This window comes from Oncorhynchus clarkii, chromosome 30 (genome assembly GCF_045791955.1).
Source record: "Oncorhynchus clarkii lewisi isolate Uvic-CL-2024 chromosome 30, UVic_Ocla_1.0, whole genome shotgun sequence".
NCBI classification, from domain to species: domain Eukaryota; kingdom Metazoa; phylum Chordata; class Actinopteri; order Salmoniformes; family Salmonidae; genus Oncorhynchus; species Oncorhynchus clarkii.
Window position 1 is genome coordinate 38,885,872 of NC_092176.1, and position 18,210 is coordinate 38,904,081.

At 43.8% G+C, this 18,210-nt stretch overlaps 1 protein-coding gene across 1 annotated transcript; it reads left to right on the forward strand.

Moving 5' to 3' along the window:
- Positions 1 to 1,397: 1,397 nt before the first annotated feature.
- On the forward strand, positions 1,398 to 17,171 carry LOC139390017 (N-acetylated alpha-linked acidic dipeptidase like 1). The gene is made up of 19 exons (XM_071137120.1): positions 1,398 to 1,594; positions 1,910 to 2,082; positions 2,659 to 2,780; positions 4,609 to 4,728; positions 8,255 to 8,447; positions 8,895 to 8,988; positions 9,157 to 9,261; positions 9,357 to 9,442; positions 9,681 to 9,800; positions 10,976 to 11,061; positions 11,245 to 11,308; positions 12,012 to 12,079; positions 14,627 to 14,718; positions 14,911 to 15,004; positions 15,165 to 15,246; positions 15,500 to 15,673; positions 16,434 to 16,521; positions 16,627 to 16,719; positions 16,994 to 17,171. Exons 1-19 carry the CDS (start codon positions 1,398 to 1,400, stop codon positions 17,169 to 17,171), a joined length of 2,229 nt encoding a protein of 742 aa, XP_070993221.1.
- The last annotated feature ends 1,039 nt before the right edge of the window (positions 17,172 to 18,210 follow it).

Here is an 18,210-nt window from a genome sequence, read left to right on the forward strand (position 1 = left end):
GTGTTTCAGTGTTTTACATGTGCCATGCATAGCCTACCAGTCCAACAGCACCACCTGACCTGAGCACAATATTTCCAGAATCCAAAAATGATATTGCCAGTGAAATGGATGCTCTGCAATGACTACATTGACATTGACAGCCTTGGTTTCTCAAATGATTGCCTCGCCTGGTTTACCAACTACTTCTCTGATAGAGTTCAGTGTGTCAAATCGGAGGGACTGTTGTCCGGTCCTCTGACAGTCTCTATGGGTGTGCCACAGGGTTCAATTCTCGAGCCGACTCTCTTTTCTGCATACATCAATGATGTTGCTCTTGCTGCTGGTGATTCTCTGATCCACCTCTCCTTGGACACTGTGTTAACTAACCTCCAGACGAGCTTCAATGCCATACAACTCTCCTTCCGTGGCCTCCAACTGCTCTTAAACGCAAATAAAACTAAATGCTCCAAAGCTCCATACACTACCCACCATTGCGACCTGTACGCTCTCGTTGGTTGGCCCTCGCTTCATACTCGTCGCCAAATCCACTGGCTACAGGTTATCTACAAGTCTCTGTTAGGTAAAGCCCCGCCTTATCTCAGCTCACTGGTCACCATAGCAGCACCCACTCGTAGCACGCGCTCCAGCAGATACAGTGGGGCAAAAAAGTATTTAGTCAGCCACCAATTGTGCAAGTTCTCCCACTTAAAAAGATGAGAGAGGTCTGTAATTTTCATCATAGGTACACTTCAACTATGACAGACAAAATGAGGAAAAAAATCCAGAAAATCACATTGTAGGATTTTTTATGAATTTATTTGCAAATTATGGTGGAAAATAAGTATTTGGTCACCTACAAACAAGCAAGATTTCTGGCTCTCACAGACCTGTAACTTCTTCTTTAAGAGGCTCCTCTGTCCTCCACTCGTTAACGACCTGTTGGACAATGTGCAACAGTGAACAAGTGTATGTGTGTTTCAAAGTCCATCACCTCTGAAAAAAAGTAATCATTAAACTTTACAGTGGGAATTGGGGAGGGCTTTTAAGGGCTCATTATGCAGACAGTAAACCACAGATCCTGCTGAACATCCTATTTGCACACACCATTGTCTTTCACCCTCCGGAACTCTGAAATAGACTTCATCTGTGTTTCTGTGTTTAGGTGAAACTTCTGTATGTCAACAACCGTTACTTGGTTCTAGAGTGTTAGAGACCTGGTTCTAGAGTGTTAGAGACCTGGTTCTAGAGTGTTAGAGACCTTGTTCTAGGGTGTTAGAGACCTGGTTCTAGAGTGTTAGAGACCTGGTTCTAGAGTGTTAGAGACCTGGTTCTAGAGTGTTAGAGACCTGGTTCTAGAGTGTTAGAGACCTGGTTCTACTGTTCCAGAGTAGATCTCCAGGAAGAGGACCAGGAGGACCATGCTGAAGAAGGTGCTGCTGGGTAGTCTCGGAGCAGCTCTGGTGCTGACTGCAGGCATCCTGTTGGGGCACTTCGGCATCCAGAGGGGCTCCACCGCCCCTGACTGGGTAATGGACGTGACACAGGACGTAGACGAGGCTCTCATCCAGAAGTTTATCGCAGAGGTGGACAACATTGCGATACAGGAAAACCTCAGGTCAGATGCTGGATATCAATCTATCAATTGCTCAATCAGATCACACGCTGCTGGATACTGTACCAGTGTTTTTAGATATCCCTGTTTTCATCTCTAATCTTCCACATCTTTTTTTAATCTGTTGAAGCAGGTCAGGAACAATATGGGCTAGATTACACACACACACACACACACACACACACACACACACACACACACACACACACACACACACACACACACACACACACACACACACACACACACACACACGTCAAACGTCCTCAGAGAGCATCTCTCTCATGACCGTTCCCTCGTCCCCATGTGTCTCTCCAGGGAGCTGACTAAAGTGCCCCACATGGCGACCTCGCCAGGGGACGAGCAGACGGTTCAGTACATGTTAAAGAGGTGGCAGGACCCAGACACAGGTCTGGACCAGGCCTGGAGGGAGGAGTACAAGGTCTACCTGTCCTTCCCAGACCCCAACACCCCCAACAAGGTCACCGTGGGTGAGTCATGGGCTTAGGGTGCGTCCTAACTATAACCCTGGTCCCTGGCCCATATCATATAGTGCACTGCTTTTAGACTCAGCGAGGCCTCTATGTAAAAGTCACATGTTATACTTACTAATACTAGTAGTAGTTGTTCTTCTGCTTGGTGTTGTGTGGTATTAGGAGGTCAACCAGGCTTGGTGTTGTGTGGTATTAGGAGGTCAACCAGGCTTGGTGTTGTGTGGCATTAGGAGGTCAACCAGGCTTGGTGTTGTGTGGCATTAGGAGGTCAACCAGGCTTGGTGTTGTGTGCCATTAGGAGGTCAACCAGGCTTGGTGTTGTGTGGCATTAGGAGGTCAACCAGGCTTGGTGTTGTGTGGCATTAGGAGGTCAACCAGGCTTGGTGTTGTGTGGCATTAGGAGGTACACCAGGCTTGGTGTTGTGTGGTATTAGGAGCTGAAGTACTCCATGTTACTCTGTGTATGTTTTATACTCCTTGTGAAATGTCTTTGGTTGTTATTATTGCTATGGATATGATTCTGCATCAAAATCAACATTTTCCTACTACTGCGTGTGTGTTCGTGTGTTGCAGTGAGCCCTTCTGATGCTGTCCTCTACACTGCCAGAGAGAAGGAGAAGGCATATAGTTCAGACCAGGAGGATCCTGAGGTGGTACAGCCCTATGCAGCCTACGCCCCCGCCGGACACCCAAAGGTAGGTCTTTACCCACCAACACACAGACAGGCAGACCAGGAGGATCCTGGGCCTATGCAGCAGACACCCAAAGGTAGGTCTTTACCCACCAACACACAGACAGGCAGACCAGGAGGATCCTGCGCCTATGCAGCAGACACCCAAAGGTAGGTCTTTACCCACCAACACACAGACAGGCAGACCAGGAGGATCCTGGGCCTATGCAGCAGACACCCAAAATGTCAATTTCTTAAGCAGATCCAAGGACGGTCATGTTCTTTATGTTATCTTTTCCACAGTTTATCAATTAAATGACCTGTTCTGGGTCAAACAACTCACTGTAGGCTAGTTATTTAGAATGATACCGTCTCTGTGTTCAGACAATATGTGGACGGACAGGACGGATGGAAAGAAAAGACGACTTTCATGATCTCTCTTTGTTCCCGAGGTTATTGGTTAACCAGTTTTATTTAGTTCATGTCATAAATGTCACCTCTCTGTGCCCCCCACTGGGGCACGTCAAGGCACGTCAAGGCACGACCTTTGAGGTTGTTAAATTCTTATTAAGATTTGAGATAATCCGAGGTCAAAAGAGAAGATGTTTTATGATGTGTCTCATCAGATAACATTACATTTTTCTTCATTGCGTTGTGGTAAATTGCCACATCTCTTAGTTAAACTCTTAACTAGATGATCAAAAAGGCAGTTGTTTCAAAACTCTAAGCACATTTTCAATTGACTAAGTACAACACAAAATTGACAGTCACTTTTTTCACCAAACTTAATGTTTAATCTTAGAAATACATGTTTCACATTGCAGGGAGCTGCAATGTTCATATAAAGTCATTTCCTTTCGCAGTGCTCACATTACTTTTGATATGCTTTCTTACTGCATACTTTTAAGATTATATTATGTGAGATACAGTTTTTTGTTTGTTTAGAGTACCAATGTTACTGTCCCCACGACAACAACAAAAATACTTAAATACATGTCATTTTGTCCTTCAAAATTCAACTGAAATACTGTATAATTCCATTCATTCCAATGGAGGATGGAGCCGGTGGCTTCAAAGTGTCTCCACGGCCATTATATGGCGTCGGCAATCCAGGGTTTATATGCATCATTGTTTCAATCACTTTGGTGCTATTTACTCAAGTGTGGCTTGATGGGAAACTAGTGCCTGCTAAACGTTATGTTTCCTTCATTTCATTTCATTTCATTTGATTACAGTACATCTATGTTGTAATTATACCTGAACAAAAAATGTGATGCTCAGTCAATTTTTAATAGGTAGTGCAAGTATATTGCCCGATGTGAAAAACAGTGGGATACACTGTAATCTACAGTACTGCACTGTACATTCAAAGGGCATTTTTGAAAACATGTATCTCAAGTCTTTTGCTATTGAATGAACTAGTTGCCATTATATTTCACAGTGACTTGACTTTTGGACCAATGGTTGTGTGGTGAAAGATGTCTCCAAACCAAATGAATGCACAATGAAAGGTTTTGACCGTTACAAGTCCTACCAGTTTGGAGTATTTGTACACAGAACATTCACCGCATACAGTACTTGTGAAATCCAAAGTGATAAAACTGTAACGATGACATAGAAAATAATAAAGCAATAACAGGCTATATGTTACGCTTGTGGTGTCCATCTCCTGGTATTGTCTACTGATACCAGACTGATATCTACTACAATCTACTGATCACTCGGATATCAGTTTATTTCCTACAGTCAATCGATATCAGTCTTAGTTTTAGATTGAGGTAGATTGTGGTTCAATGATTGTGTGTGTGTGTGTGTGTGTGTATGTGTGTGTGTGTGTGTGTGTGTGTTGTCAGGGGAGACTGGTCTACGCCAATCAAGGGAAGCCCAGTGACTACTTCCTACTCAACCAGACCCTGAACCTGACAGGGACCGTCGCTATCACCAGATATGGAGGAGAGGGGAGAGCAGGGAAAGTGAGTCCAATTCATTGGCTGCAAATGCTATTACATGATTTATTTTTTTGGGGATGACATTTGGTTGGTCATAATTCCATGCAAATATTCAGACTCCGAGGGTAAATATTCAGACTCCGAGGGTAAATATTCAGACTCCTAGGGTAAATATTCAGACTCCGAGGGTAAATATTCAGACTCCGAGGGTAAATATTCAGACTCCGAGGGTAAATATTCAGACTCCGAGGGTAAATATTCAGACTCCTAGGGTAAATATTCAGACTCCGAGGGTAAATATTCAGACTCCGAGGGTAAATATTCAGACTCCGAGGGTAAATATTCAGACTCCGAGGGTAAATATTCAGACTCCGAGGGTAAATATTCAGACTCCGAGGGTAAATATTCAGACTCCGAGGGTAAATATTCAGACTCAGAGGGTAAATATTCAGACTCCGAGGGTAAATATTCAGACTCCGAGGGTAAATATTCAGACTCCGAGGGTAAATATTCAGACTCCGAGGGTAAATATTCAGACTCCGAGGGTAAATATTCAGACTCCGAGGGTAAATATTCAGACTCCGAGGGTAAATATTCAGACTCCGAGGGTAAATATTCAGACTCTGAGGGTAAATATTCAGACTCTGAGGGTAAATATTCAGACTCCGAGGGTAAATATTCAGACTCCGAGGGTAAATATTCAGACTCCGAGGGTAAATATTCAGACTCATAGGGTAGATATTCAGACTTCTATTGTAACTATGGTACTTTACATCACTTGTAGCCTACTGTAATTTGACACATATTTTTTTTTGAAAAAATCCTGTAAGAAATGGTTCACATACAGTAAGTATTCACAGCCTTTGACTTTATCCACATTTTGTTGTGTTACAGCCTGAATTTAAAATGTCTTTGGCCTACACACAATACCCCATCAAGTCAAAATGGAAATATATATATATTTTATTTGTTACAAATTAATTCAAAATGAAAAGCTGAAATGTCTTGAGTCAATAAGTATTCAACTGTAAGGGATCTCGTCCTCCTCTTCTGAGGAGGAGAAGCGAGAAGGATCGGAGGACCAAAACGCAGCGCGGTAAGTGTCCATAATGTTTATTTCAAAAAATAAACTGAACATTACGAAATACAAAACAAGAAACGTGAAATGAACGAAACAGTCCTGTGTGGCGACAAACACTGACACGGAAGACAAACACCCACAACCCAAAACTGAAACCCAGGCTACCTAAGTATGATTCTCAATCAGAGACAACTAACGACACCTGCCTCTGATTGAGAACCATACTAGACCGAACACAGACACCAAAAATAGAAAAACAAACATAGACTGCCCACCCCATCTCACGCCCTGACCATATAAACAAAGACAAAACAAAGGAACTAAAGGTCAGAACGTGACATCAACCTCTTTGTTATGACAAGCCTAAATAAGTTCAGGAGTAAAAGTGTGCTTAATAAGTCACATAATAAGTTACGTGGATTCACTCAGTGAGTGTGTTTAACATTATTCTGTACCCCAAACATACAATTATCTGTAAGGTCCCTCAGTCGAGCAGTGAATATCAAACAAAGATTCAACCACAAAGACTAGGGAGGTTTTTCCAATGCCTCGCAAAGAAGAGCACCTATTGGTAAAAAACAGACATTGAATATTCCTTTGATCACGGTGAAGTTCTTAACAACACTTTGGATGGTGTATCAATACCCCCAGTCACAACAAAGATGCAGGCGTCCTTCCTAACTCAGTTGCCGGAGAGGAAGGAAACTGCTCAGGGATTTCACCATGAGGCCAATGGTGACTTTAAAACAATTACAGAGTTTAATGGCTGTGAAAGGAAAAAAACTGAGGATGGATCAACAACATTGTAGTTACTACAGAATACAAACCGAATTGACAGAGTGAAAATAAGTGAGCTTGTATAGAATACAAATATTACAAAACATGCATCCTATTTGCAATTAGGCCCTAAAGTAAAACTCCCAAAAATGTGCCAAAGAAATATATCACTGAGTACCACTCTTCATATGTTCAAGCATGGTGGTGGCTGCATCATGTTATGGGTATGCTTGTCAGATTTTTAGGATAAAAATTATCAAGTAGAGCTAAGCACAGGCAAAATCTAGAGGAAAACATGGGTCAGCCTGCTTTCCAACAGACCATGGAAGACAAATTCACCTTTCAGCAGGACAATAACCCGAAACACAAGGCCAAATATACACTGGAGTTGCTTACCAAGACGACATTGAATGTTCCTAAGTAGCCTAGTTACAGTTTTGACTTAAATCGTCTTGAAAACCTATGGCAAGAATTGAAAATGGCTGTCTAGCAATGATCAACAACCAACTTGACAGAGCTTGAAGAATTTTTTAAATAATAATGTACAAATATTGTACAATCCAGGTGTGGAACACTTTTAGAGAGACTTACCCAGAAACACTCACAGCTGTAATCGCTGCCAAAGGTGATTCTAACATGTATTGACTAAGGGGTTTGAATAATTATTTAATCAAGATATTATATTATTAGTGTTTTATTTTCATTTTATTATTGTTTTTTTTTACAAATGTTAGAATTTTTCTTCCCCTTTGACATTACAGAGTATTTTGTTTAGATCGTTGACACAAAAAAGAAGACAATTTAATCCATTTTAATCTCACTTTGTAACACAACAACATGTGGATAAAGTCAAGGGATGTGAATCCTTTCTGAAGGTACAATACGAGTGTAAAAGAAGGAAGAATTTTCAAAGTATTGGAACTAGGCATGCGTCCAAAACGGTCACCAAAATAAAACTGGTTCTGTGAAGGTTCCCAGAAAATGTATCTGGTCGTGGCAAATGTCCTTAAAACACAAAAACTGTCCAGTCGTGGTGATTATGGAAGGTTTGTATTAACCATTAAAACAAAACAGACAGAATGTGTTCTGGGAACGAACATCAGGTGGATGTTTTTATTAACCACAAAACAAAACAGACTAAATGTGTTCTGGGAACGAACATCAGGTGAGTGGTTTTTGCACCCCAAAATAAACATTGTAGAATCATCCGCACAACTCAACAGTTATTTTTTGGGGGGGAACATATGTTTTGTGATGTTCCCACCATTCCCACAACCTAATGAAGCATTCTGGGAACCTTTTAAATAACAGATGACATGTGTTATAGGAACATTACTGCAACATCAGGCAAATGTTTTATACAAACATGTTCTGTAGTGGTTGTTACAGGTGTTGTGCACAACATTTGAGTGAAATGTTCCAAGGATATTTAATCTAAAACATTTTGGATGAACACATAGATTTTAATCAAAAACATTATATGAATGTTTTGGGGCTGTTATCATCCTAAGGTTAGATAATACTCTAACTAGAACATAATAGGAATTTTAGTTAATGTTCTGGGAATGTTCCTGGTTTGCTGGGTGGTAGTGCACTAAAACTAGTGCACTATATTGGGAAAAGGGTACCATTTCAGATACAGCCCATGACTAACATGACCACTTTGACTGTCATGTCGTGCCTCTTCTCCAGGCCATCAATGCAGCTCCGTACGGTGTGATCGGGGTGCTGGTCTACACCGACCCGTGGGACATCAACGATGGCAAGATGTCCGACAACAACGAGACGTACCCCTATTCCTGGTACATGCCCCCCTCAGGGGTGGAGAGGGGCTCCTTCAACACCCACTATGGAGACATGCTGACACCCTACCTGGCCGCTAAAGGTACCCACGATGCATTATGATGTGGTGGTAAATAATTGACTTGTTATAAGAAGGTAGGACCTATGACCCTCAAAATGAGATATCATCATCTCAAAATGATCTTGACTAAGTAGCAGCATTTTAAATCAGTTACCACACATTTCAGTCTATTTCAAGAGATACTCTATCAGCTAAACTTCCTGTTAAATTACCTTTTGACCTTTGACATTATAGTGACAGTTGGAATCAAACGGTAATAAACACCTAACTATATAGTTGCAAAATTGTCTAGATTGAACTAAAACAGGTTACAATTTGACTGCTGTAGAGGCTACAAAAATCGTCCATCTTTGACCGCATTCAGGTGTATGTGATCGTCGTCGTAAGTACATTGATCATCTTAGTCACTCTTTTCACAGTCTTAGTCAGACTTTTCACAGTTCCCACTTCTGACATTTCCATCTGTAGATGACACATACAGAATACCAGAAAAGAATATCACCGGGATCCCGCCAATCCCGACTCAACCAATCGGGTTTGAGGATGCCTACGCCTTGATCTGGTGAGTGGGGTTTACCATTGGTCCATTGTGACGTCATTAACTTTTGTGGAGAGCCGATTGGTTGACCAATGGCTCATGGGGAGCAGAGTATTTGGTGTCCAAGAAGGGTCCGCCCAATGTGATTGGTTCTGAATCCTGTTTGCCGTATTTGATTGGTCATCTCTGCAGTGAGCTGGGAGGAGAGCCCGCCCCATCCGAATGGCAGGGAGCATTCAACTGCACGTATAATTTTGGCGGACCAGGATTCAAAACAACATCCAACTTCAACAACAGGTGGGATTTTGGTAAATCTCTATAAAAGTACGACAATATCAAGTTTAGCTGAATGTTTGCTAAAAAAAAAAAAAACACGTGTGTCTCTGTTCCAGCGATGTAAAACTGGACATCTATAACCGTGAGGAGCTGAAGAATTCTGCCAATGTGATGGGGGTGATTCGCGGCAGTGTTGAGCCAGGTGAGAAGGATTCAGCTCTAGCTACCGAACCACACTTAGGCCATGGGGAAGAAGTTACCTCAAGAGTCAAGCCAATTGAGTCAAGCATTATGACGACATATGCATTTGTGCATCATACAGGCAAAACAGTTCATATACAAAAACACAGACGGTGAAGAATCATACACACACATTTTAAAGCAGACCAGCGTCAAAACCAAAGTTTTTCTCTAATCTAATTCAAGTCTTTGTCCCATAGACAGGTATGTGATCTACGGTAACCACAGAGACAGCTGGGTCCACGGGGCCATCGACCCCAGCAGTGGAACCTCCGTGATGCTGGAGGTGACCCGGGTGCTGGGACGGATGGTCAAGCAGGGTGAGCATCACAGTTAGACCTGGGTTAGGGGGTTAGACCTGGGTTAGGGGGTTAGAACTGGGTTATGGAGTTAGACCTGGGTTAGACCTGGGTTAGGGAGTTAGACCTGGGTTAGGGGGTTAGACCTGGGTTAGGGGGTTAGACCTGGGTTATGGAGTTAGACCTGGGTTAGGGATTTAGTCCTGGGTTAGGGAGTTAGACCTGGGTTATGGAGTTAGACCTGGGTTAGGGAGTTAGACCTGGGTTAGACCTGGGTTAGGGGGTTTAGACCTGGGTTAGGGAGTTAGACCTGGGTTAGGGAGTTAGACCTGGGTTAGGGAGTTAGACCTGGGTTAGGGAGTTACACCTGGGTTAGACCTGGGTTAAGGAGTTAGACCTGGGTTAGGGGGTTAGACCTGGGTTAGGGAGTTAGACCTGGGTTAAGGAGTTAGACCTGGGTTAGGGAGTTAGACCTGGGTTAGGGAGTTAGACCTGGGTTAGACCTGGGTTAAGGAGTTAGACCTGGGTTAGGGAGTTAGACTTGGGTTAGGGAGTTAGACCTGGGTTAAGGAGTTAGACCTGGGTTAGACAGTTAGACCTGGGTTAGACCTGGGTTAGGGAATTAGACCTGGGTTAGACCTGGGTTAGGGAGTTAGACCTGGGTTAGGGAGTTAGACCTGGGTTAGGGAGTTAGACCTGGGTTAGGGAGTTAGACCTGGGTTAGACCTGGGTTAGGGAGTTAGACCTGGGTTAGGGAGTTAGACCTGGGTTAGGGAGTTAGACCTGGGTTAGACCTGGGTTAGGGAGTTAGACCTGGGATATGGAGTTAGACATGGGATAGGGAGTTAGACCTGGGATAGGGAGTTAGACCTGGGTTAGGGAGTTAGACCTGGTTTAGGGAGTTAGACCTGGGTTAGGGAGTTAGACCTGGGTTAGGGAGTTAGACCTGTGTTAGGGAGTTAGACCTGGGTTAGGGAGTTAGACCTGGGTTAGGGAGTTAGACCTGGGTTAGGGAGTTAGACCTGGGTTAGGGAGTTAGACCTGGGTTAGGGAGGTGAGGTGGTTTTATTTAACTTGGTTCAGTTAGATAAAGAAGCTGAACAAAAAAGAGGAACTACTGTAGGATAACAAAATGATACCCAGTCATTGTTGTTGGGAGCAGTAAACAGTGAACAACATTACCGCCCGTCTGTCAGGGAAATGGAGGCCACGGAGGTCCATCATCTTTGGGAGCTGGGGAGCCGAGGAGTTCGGTCTGATTGGATCCACAGAGTACACCGAGGTGAACAATCGAAATCAATCAAATGATATTTATAAAATACCTGTTTACATCATCTGTTGTCACAAGGTGTTTCACAGTAACCCGACAGCAACACAGGGTCAAGGAAAGGATTCCCTAGAAGGAAGAGGTCCACATTATGGTGTTTCTGATAGAGATAAGTTAACGCGATGTTCTCCTCCCCAGGAGTATTACAGCAAGCTGAGTGAACGTTCTGTCGCCTATATCAACGTGGACATAGCTGTATTCGGTAAGAGTGATTTATTTTACACCTTTATTTAACTAGGCAAGTCAGTTAAGAACAAATTCTTATTTACAATGACAGCCTATGAACAGTGGGTTAACTGTCTTGTTCAGGGGGAAGAACAACAAATTTTTACCTCGTCGGCTCGGGGATTCAGTCTTGCAACCTAGTCTAACGCTCTAACCACTAGGCTTCCTGCCGCCCCAGTTATGACAGAGGTAGCGTGTTAAACTGATGGTGTTTTTACTCCAACAATCAAGGCCCCTATCCACACAAGCATCTCAGGGGAGGAGTGCTGATCTGCAATATTATTCATTATGATGTAAAAAGGTAAAGCTGATCCTATTCTGAGATGCTTTGTGGATAGGGGCCCAGGGCAACTGTTTACAGTACACATAGTTATCAGTTGAATAAGTACTGGTTTCTTGGACACAAGCCAAGTCCCGGACTTTAAAAAGCACTTTTAAATGGAGAATCTGTGTCTAGGAAACTAGGAATCTGTGTCTAGGAAACTAGGAATCTGTGTCTAGGAAACTAGGAATCTGTGTCTAGGAAACTAGGAATCTGTGTCTAGGAAACTAGGAATCTGTGTCTAGGAAACTAGGAATCTGTGTCTAGGAAACTAGGAATCTGTGTCTAGGAAACATTCTCTGTGTGTAGTGGAAGCATTGTGTTTGAACCTGACCTCCAGTATCCCTTGTCATCCCAGCTAACGCTACTCTAAGGGCATCGGGGTCCCCCTCTGCTCAGAGTGTTATCCTCAAGGCCTCCAAACAGGTGAGGCCTCTAATTCTCTTCTCAATGCCGTCTGCAGTAAAAAATGGTTAAACCCCCCCCCCCCCATTGTTGTATGCTCAAATAAACTTAATAGAAAAATGTTGCAAAAAACAAAAAGAAGTATAAGCGTACAACAGTGTGTGGGTATGAACGTACGACAGTGTGTGGGTATGAGCGTACGACAGTGTGTGGGTATGAGCGTACAACAGTGTGCGGGTATGAGCGTACGACAGTGTGTGGGTATGAGCGTACGACAGTGTGTGGGTATGAGCGTACGACAGTGTGTGGGTATGAGCGTACGACAGTGTGTGGGTATGAGCGTACGACAGTGTGTGGGTATGAGCGTACAACAGTGTGTGGGTATGAGCGTACAACAGTGTGTGGGTATGAGCGTACAACAGTGTGTGGGTATGATTGTACAACAGTGTGTGGGTATGAGCGTACAACAGTGTGTGGGTATGAGCGTACAACAGTGTGTGGGTATGAGCGTACAACAGTGTGTGGGTATGATTGTACAACAGTGTGTGGGTATGAGCGTACAACAGTGTGTGGGTATGAGCGTACAACAGTGTGTGGGTATGAGCGTACAACAGTGTGTGGGTATGAGCGTACGACAGTGTGTGGGTATGAGCGTATGACAGTATGTGGGTATGAGCGTACAACAGTGTGTGGGTATGAGCGTACAACAGTGTGTGCGTATGAGCGTATGACAGTGTGTGGGTATGAGCGTATGACAGTGTGTGGGTATGAGTGTACAACAGTGTGTGGGTATGAGCGTATGACAGTGTGTGGGTATGAGCGTACAACAGTGTGTGGGTATGAGCGTACAACAGTGTGTGCGTATGAGCGTATGTCAGTGTGTGGGTCTGAGCGTACAACAGTGTGTGGGTATGAGCGTATGACAGTGTGTGGGTATGAGCGTACAACAGTGTGTGGGTATGAGCGTACGACAGTGTGTGGGTATGAGCGTATGACAGTGTGTGGGTATGAGCGTACGACAGTGTGTGGGTATGAGCGTACAACAGTGTGTGCGTATGAGCGTATGACAGTGTGTGGGTATGAGCGTACGACAGTGTGTGGGTATGAGCGTACGACAGTGTGTGGGTATGAGCGTACAACAGTGTGTGGGTATGAGCGTACAACAGTGTGTGGGTATGAGCGTACAACAGTGTGTGGGTATGAGCGTACAACAGTGTGTGGGTATGATTGTACAACAGTGTGTGGGTATGAGCGTACAACAGTGTGTGGGTATGAGCGTACAACAGTGTGTGGGTATGAGCGTACAACAGTGTGTGGGTATGATTGTACAACAGTGTGTGGGTATGAGCGTACAACAGTGTGTGGGTATGAGCGTACAACAGTGTGTGGGTATGAGCGTACAACAGTGTGTGGGTATGAGCGTATGACAGTGTGTGGGTATGAGCGTACAACAGTGTGTGGGTATGAGCGTACGACAGTGTGTGGGTATGAGCGTATGACAGTATGTGGGTATGAGCGTACAACAGTGTGTGGGTATGAGCGTACAACAGTGTGTGCGTATGAGCGTATGACAGTGTGTGGGTATGAGCGTATGACAGTGTGTGGGTATGAGTGTACAACAGTGTGTGGGTATGAGCGTATGACAGTGTGTGGGTATGAGCGTACAACAGTGTGTGGGTATGAGCGTACAACAGTGTGTGCGTATGAGCGTATGTCAGTGTGTGGGTCTGAGCGTACAACAGTGTGTGGGTATGAGCGTATGACAGTGTGTGGGTATGAGCGTACAACAGTGTGTGGGTATGAGCGTACGACAGTGTGTGGGTATGAGCGTATGACAGTATGTGGGTATGAGCGTACAACAGTGTGTGGGTATGAGCGTACAACAGTGTGTGCGTATGAGCGTATGACAGTGTGTGGGTATGAGCGTATGACAGTGTGTGGGTATGAGTGTACAACAGTGTGTGAGTATGAGCGTATGACAGTGTGTGGGTATGAGCGTACAACAGTGTGTGGGTATGAGCGTACGACAGTGTGTGGGTATGAGCGTACAACAGTGTGTGGGTATGAGCGTATGACAGTGTGTGGGTATGAGCGTACAACAGTGTGTGGGTATGAGCGTATGACAGTGTGTGGGTATGAGCGTACAACAGTGTGTGGGTATGAGCGTACAACAGTGTGTGGGTATGAGCGTACAACAGTGTGTGGGTATGAGCGTACGACAGTGTGTGGGTATGAGCGTACAACAGTGTGTGCGTATGAGCGTATGACAGTGTGTGGGTATGAGCGTACGACAGTGTGTGGGTATGAGCGTACGACAGTGTGTGGGTATGAGCGTACAACAGTGTGTGGGTATGAGCGTACAACAGTGTGTGGGTATGAGCGTACAACAGTGTGTGGTTATTTCTACTCCTTTGTCAAACCAACAATGGATGATATTAACAATGGATGATTACATATCTGACTCTTACCGTGGTGCCAAAACATTTGAACATTTATCAATCTATCTATCTTCATTTTTCCCCAAAAAAGAAGCCATCACTATAATGGTGTTTGATTGCTTTTCTATAGGTGAAGACACCTGGATCAGACTCGACATCCGTCTACGACAACTGGATTCGCTACTTCAACCGCACTAGCCCCGCCTACGGAGTCATCCCCAAGTGAATAGCCTACTTTCTCTTTTCATGAAACAGTAGAGTCATGTGACGAGACCTAGAGGACTATTTAAGAAATGATTAAGATGTCAGTGAAATGATTTTAGGGATTTTAATTGGCTCTTCAGTTAATTGGCAGTCATAGCAGAGATTTGATTGGTTGATGATTTGTTTTTTTGTTGTTGTTTTTGATTATAGTGTGGGTTTTCTGACTGGGGCAGGAAGTGATTACGCTGCCTTCATCCACTTCCTAGGTATCACCTCCATGGATATCTCCTACACCTACGACAGAGTAAGACATGACACACACACACACACACACACACACACACACACACACACACACACACACACACACACACACACACACGATGAGAGTCATTTCACTGTCTTAACAAATGATCAGTTAGTCCTTTAAGTCACATCCCATGATCCATGCTGTTTTCATGCAGACCAAAACCAGAGCCAGAATCTACCCAGCGTATCACACGGCATACGACACCTTCGACTATGCCTCCAAGTTCATCGACCCAGGTGAGCAAGGGAGATATGGGCCAGGTGGCTACAGGGGGAACATAAAGACAAACACACTGCTGTTGGCCTTATGAGTTCAATATCTCTCTCTCTTTATGTATATACTGTATGTCTCTCCATTGTCTTTCTTCTTGGTCTCTCTATCCCTTTCCTGTCAATATCTTTACTCTGACATCACCTCTCTTTACTGAATATCTCTCTCTCTCTCTCTCTCTCTCTCTCTCTCTCTCTCTCCTCCCCTTCTTCTCCTAAGGGTTCACCAGTCACCAGACGGTTGCCAGGACGGCAGGGAACGTCCTGATGCGATTGGCTGATAGTCTTCTGTTGCCGTTCAACTGCAGTGACTATGCAGAGACTCTGGAAGGATACCTCAGTAAAGCCATGGAGCTGTACACTGATGGACTGGCAGCACATATGATCTCTATAGGTGGGTCACAGTCACTAGCATACGCACGCACGCACGCACGCACACACACACACACACACACAGAGGGATGGGGGGACAGCGAAAGGGGTAGGGGTGAAAAGGTGGATGGAGGGATAGAGAGGTGATGGAAGGGTAGAGGGGTGGATGGATAGCTGGAGACGGTGATAGGTAGGTGATGCTATGTTTGTGTCTAAACAGCGTTTCCCACGTCAGTAACCCCCGGTAGCCTCTAGCTGCTGTAACAGAGCGGTTTCTGATAACGTGGCTTTATCTTTTGAACGGTTTACGCGACAAAATACTTATGACCCCGTTACTGAACGATAAGACTCAGGAACGCGTAGTGTATGTGTCATCTGTTTCCTTCTATAATGCCCACAAGCCTCATTAGAACAGAGTGGACAAGACCAGGCAGCCAATCAGACTGGGGGAAAAGATCATCAGTGATAATGACGATGTTTCTTTCTGACACATATCAGTCACTTCAACCCATACTTCCTTCAGGTTGAAGTACTGTCAGACTGATTTGTAATCGACTGTCATGGCCTCAATTAAAAAAGTAAATGTTGTCCGTTGATTAGATTACATTTTTGTTTTTACATGGTGGAGTCTGGGAAACCTCTGGGAAACCTTGGGAACCTCTGGTTTAATAAGTTGTTTAGACAAAACAGACACACAGACACACAATCTCAGGGACCAGTCAGCAATATTCTACGGTTGAGAAACACTGTTCTAGAATATCCTGTCCCTGCTCCTATTTCAGAGCCATTACAGACTGCTGTGAGGAATTTCCGTTCTGCAGCCGCCAGACTGGACCAGCTGATCAGAGATTCAGACTTGGCCAACGAGACGTGAGTGGTAGCTCTTTGCACGCACGCACGCACTCACTCACTCACTCACTCACTCACTCACTCACTCACTAAACCATTCTAAACCAGTGCTTTGTCCATATTAAGGCCCCTGAAGGTGCGTAGAATCAATGACCAACTGATGCTCCTGGATAGGGCTTTCCTGGACCCTGTGGCGTTCCCTGATCGATATGGATACAGGTTGGGAAACTATGTTACGATCTATCCCATAGATGAGAATCCACTTTTTACCATCTAGGATATTTGATGATCGATATGGATTCAGGTTGGGAAACTATGTCCTATCCCCTAGATGAGCATCCGCTGTTTACCATCTATCATATTTGATGTTTTGTGCACCTTTCATGAAAATCTTCATTGAATGCTTAGGCCACTCCCCCTCTCTTCCCTCCTCTGACCATCTAACATGACTCACCATACCTTCTTTCTATCTGTCTCTCTCTCGCTCTTCCAGGCATGTGATCTGGGCCTCCAGTAAGGCGGGACAGGCTACCTTCCCAGGACTGGCTGATGCGTATACCAGAGCTGCGTCGACTGGACTGGACAACGACTGGAAAGAAGCACACCGTCAGCTGTCCATCCTGATCCAGGCCATACAGGGAGCCGCTCACACACTGGGAGACGCCATTTAGCGAGAACATAGAGATACTGATATATGTTATGATGTTCAGTTTACATATATAATAATAAAGTTTTAATTATATTTCTGTGAAGAGACTGTCTCATGGAATGTCATTCTATGTGCAGTTGAATTAGAAAATAACTTTCTTATGATGGTAAGGTCAGCCATTTTGGTCAGGGATTTGGTCAGCCATGGTTTGCCAATGCCTTGATAAGATTTTGTGTAAAATAATGAACTTGAAGAATTTATCTTCCCTGTATGTTTGTTAGCTAGCTAGCCAGACAGTTTTAGAGGAATGATTCCATTAATTGTTCAAATTAACTGCCAATATTCCAACATTCCATTCAAACAATGTAGCCAATCCACAGCCAGACACTGGCTGACATCATGATAGGACTTAGATAAGTTGTAAATGCAACAAGTACTGATATTGTATCATATAATAGCACTCACAGCTTTCCAAGAAAACGAAAAATGTGACATTTATGGTCTGTTTACATATATTTTAGAGGCTATCTATTGACAAAATGTGTATAAAACCTGTATAAACTGTATTTGTAATTATATAACAATATTTAAGGTTGACAATTATATTACACCATTTTTGGTCAAATGCCTTACTTTTATTTTCATGCATAAGTAAAATCAGAATTATACTTAGACAGCCATTCGTTCCAATACGACGGCTTTGGATTTCTCCCTGACGAATATGGCTGCCATTTTTACTCCATTCTGGAACCTTGAGGGTTTATCACATATACTCCACCTCTAGTAATTTTATAGGATCTCTGGGGTCAGCACCAGATTGCTGTAACATAATGATGTGGTTAGCTGATATGTCTATCCAGGCGTTGTAAGATCTGGAATGCGTCAGCAACGGTTGAGCAGATTGCAGATTCTGCCTAGGGAGTCTAATGACTATCAAATAAAATACATTTAAAAAAGCTCTGTTTACATATATATTTACTATTTAATAAACAATTAAATAACAATCATTGGCTTATATGGCTTTTTCATTGGCTTATATATATCATTGGCTTATATCTTTT

What these genes read in the sequence shown, in the direction of transcription:
- LOC139390017 (XM_071137120.1), top strand. Translation starts at nt 1,398, where the DNA reads ATGCTGAAGAAGGTGCTGCTGGGTAGTCTCGGAGCAGCTCTGGTGCTG. An exon ending in CCCCAACAAGGTCACCGTGG is followed by an intron (nt 2,083 to 2,658) that starts GTGAGTCATGGG and finishes CGTGTGTTGCAG; the next exon opens with TGAGCCCTTCTGATGCTGTC. An exon ending in AGCACATATGATCTCTATAG is followed by an intron (nt 15,674 to 16,433) that starts GTGGGTCACAGT and finishes CTCCTATTTCAG; the next exon opens with AGCCATTACAGACTGCTGTG.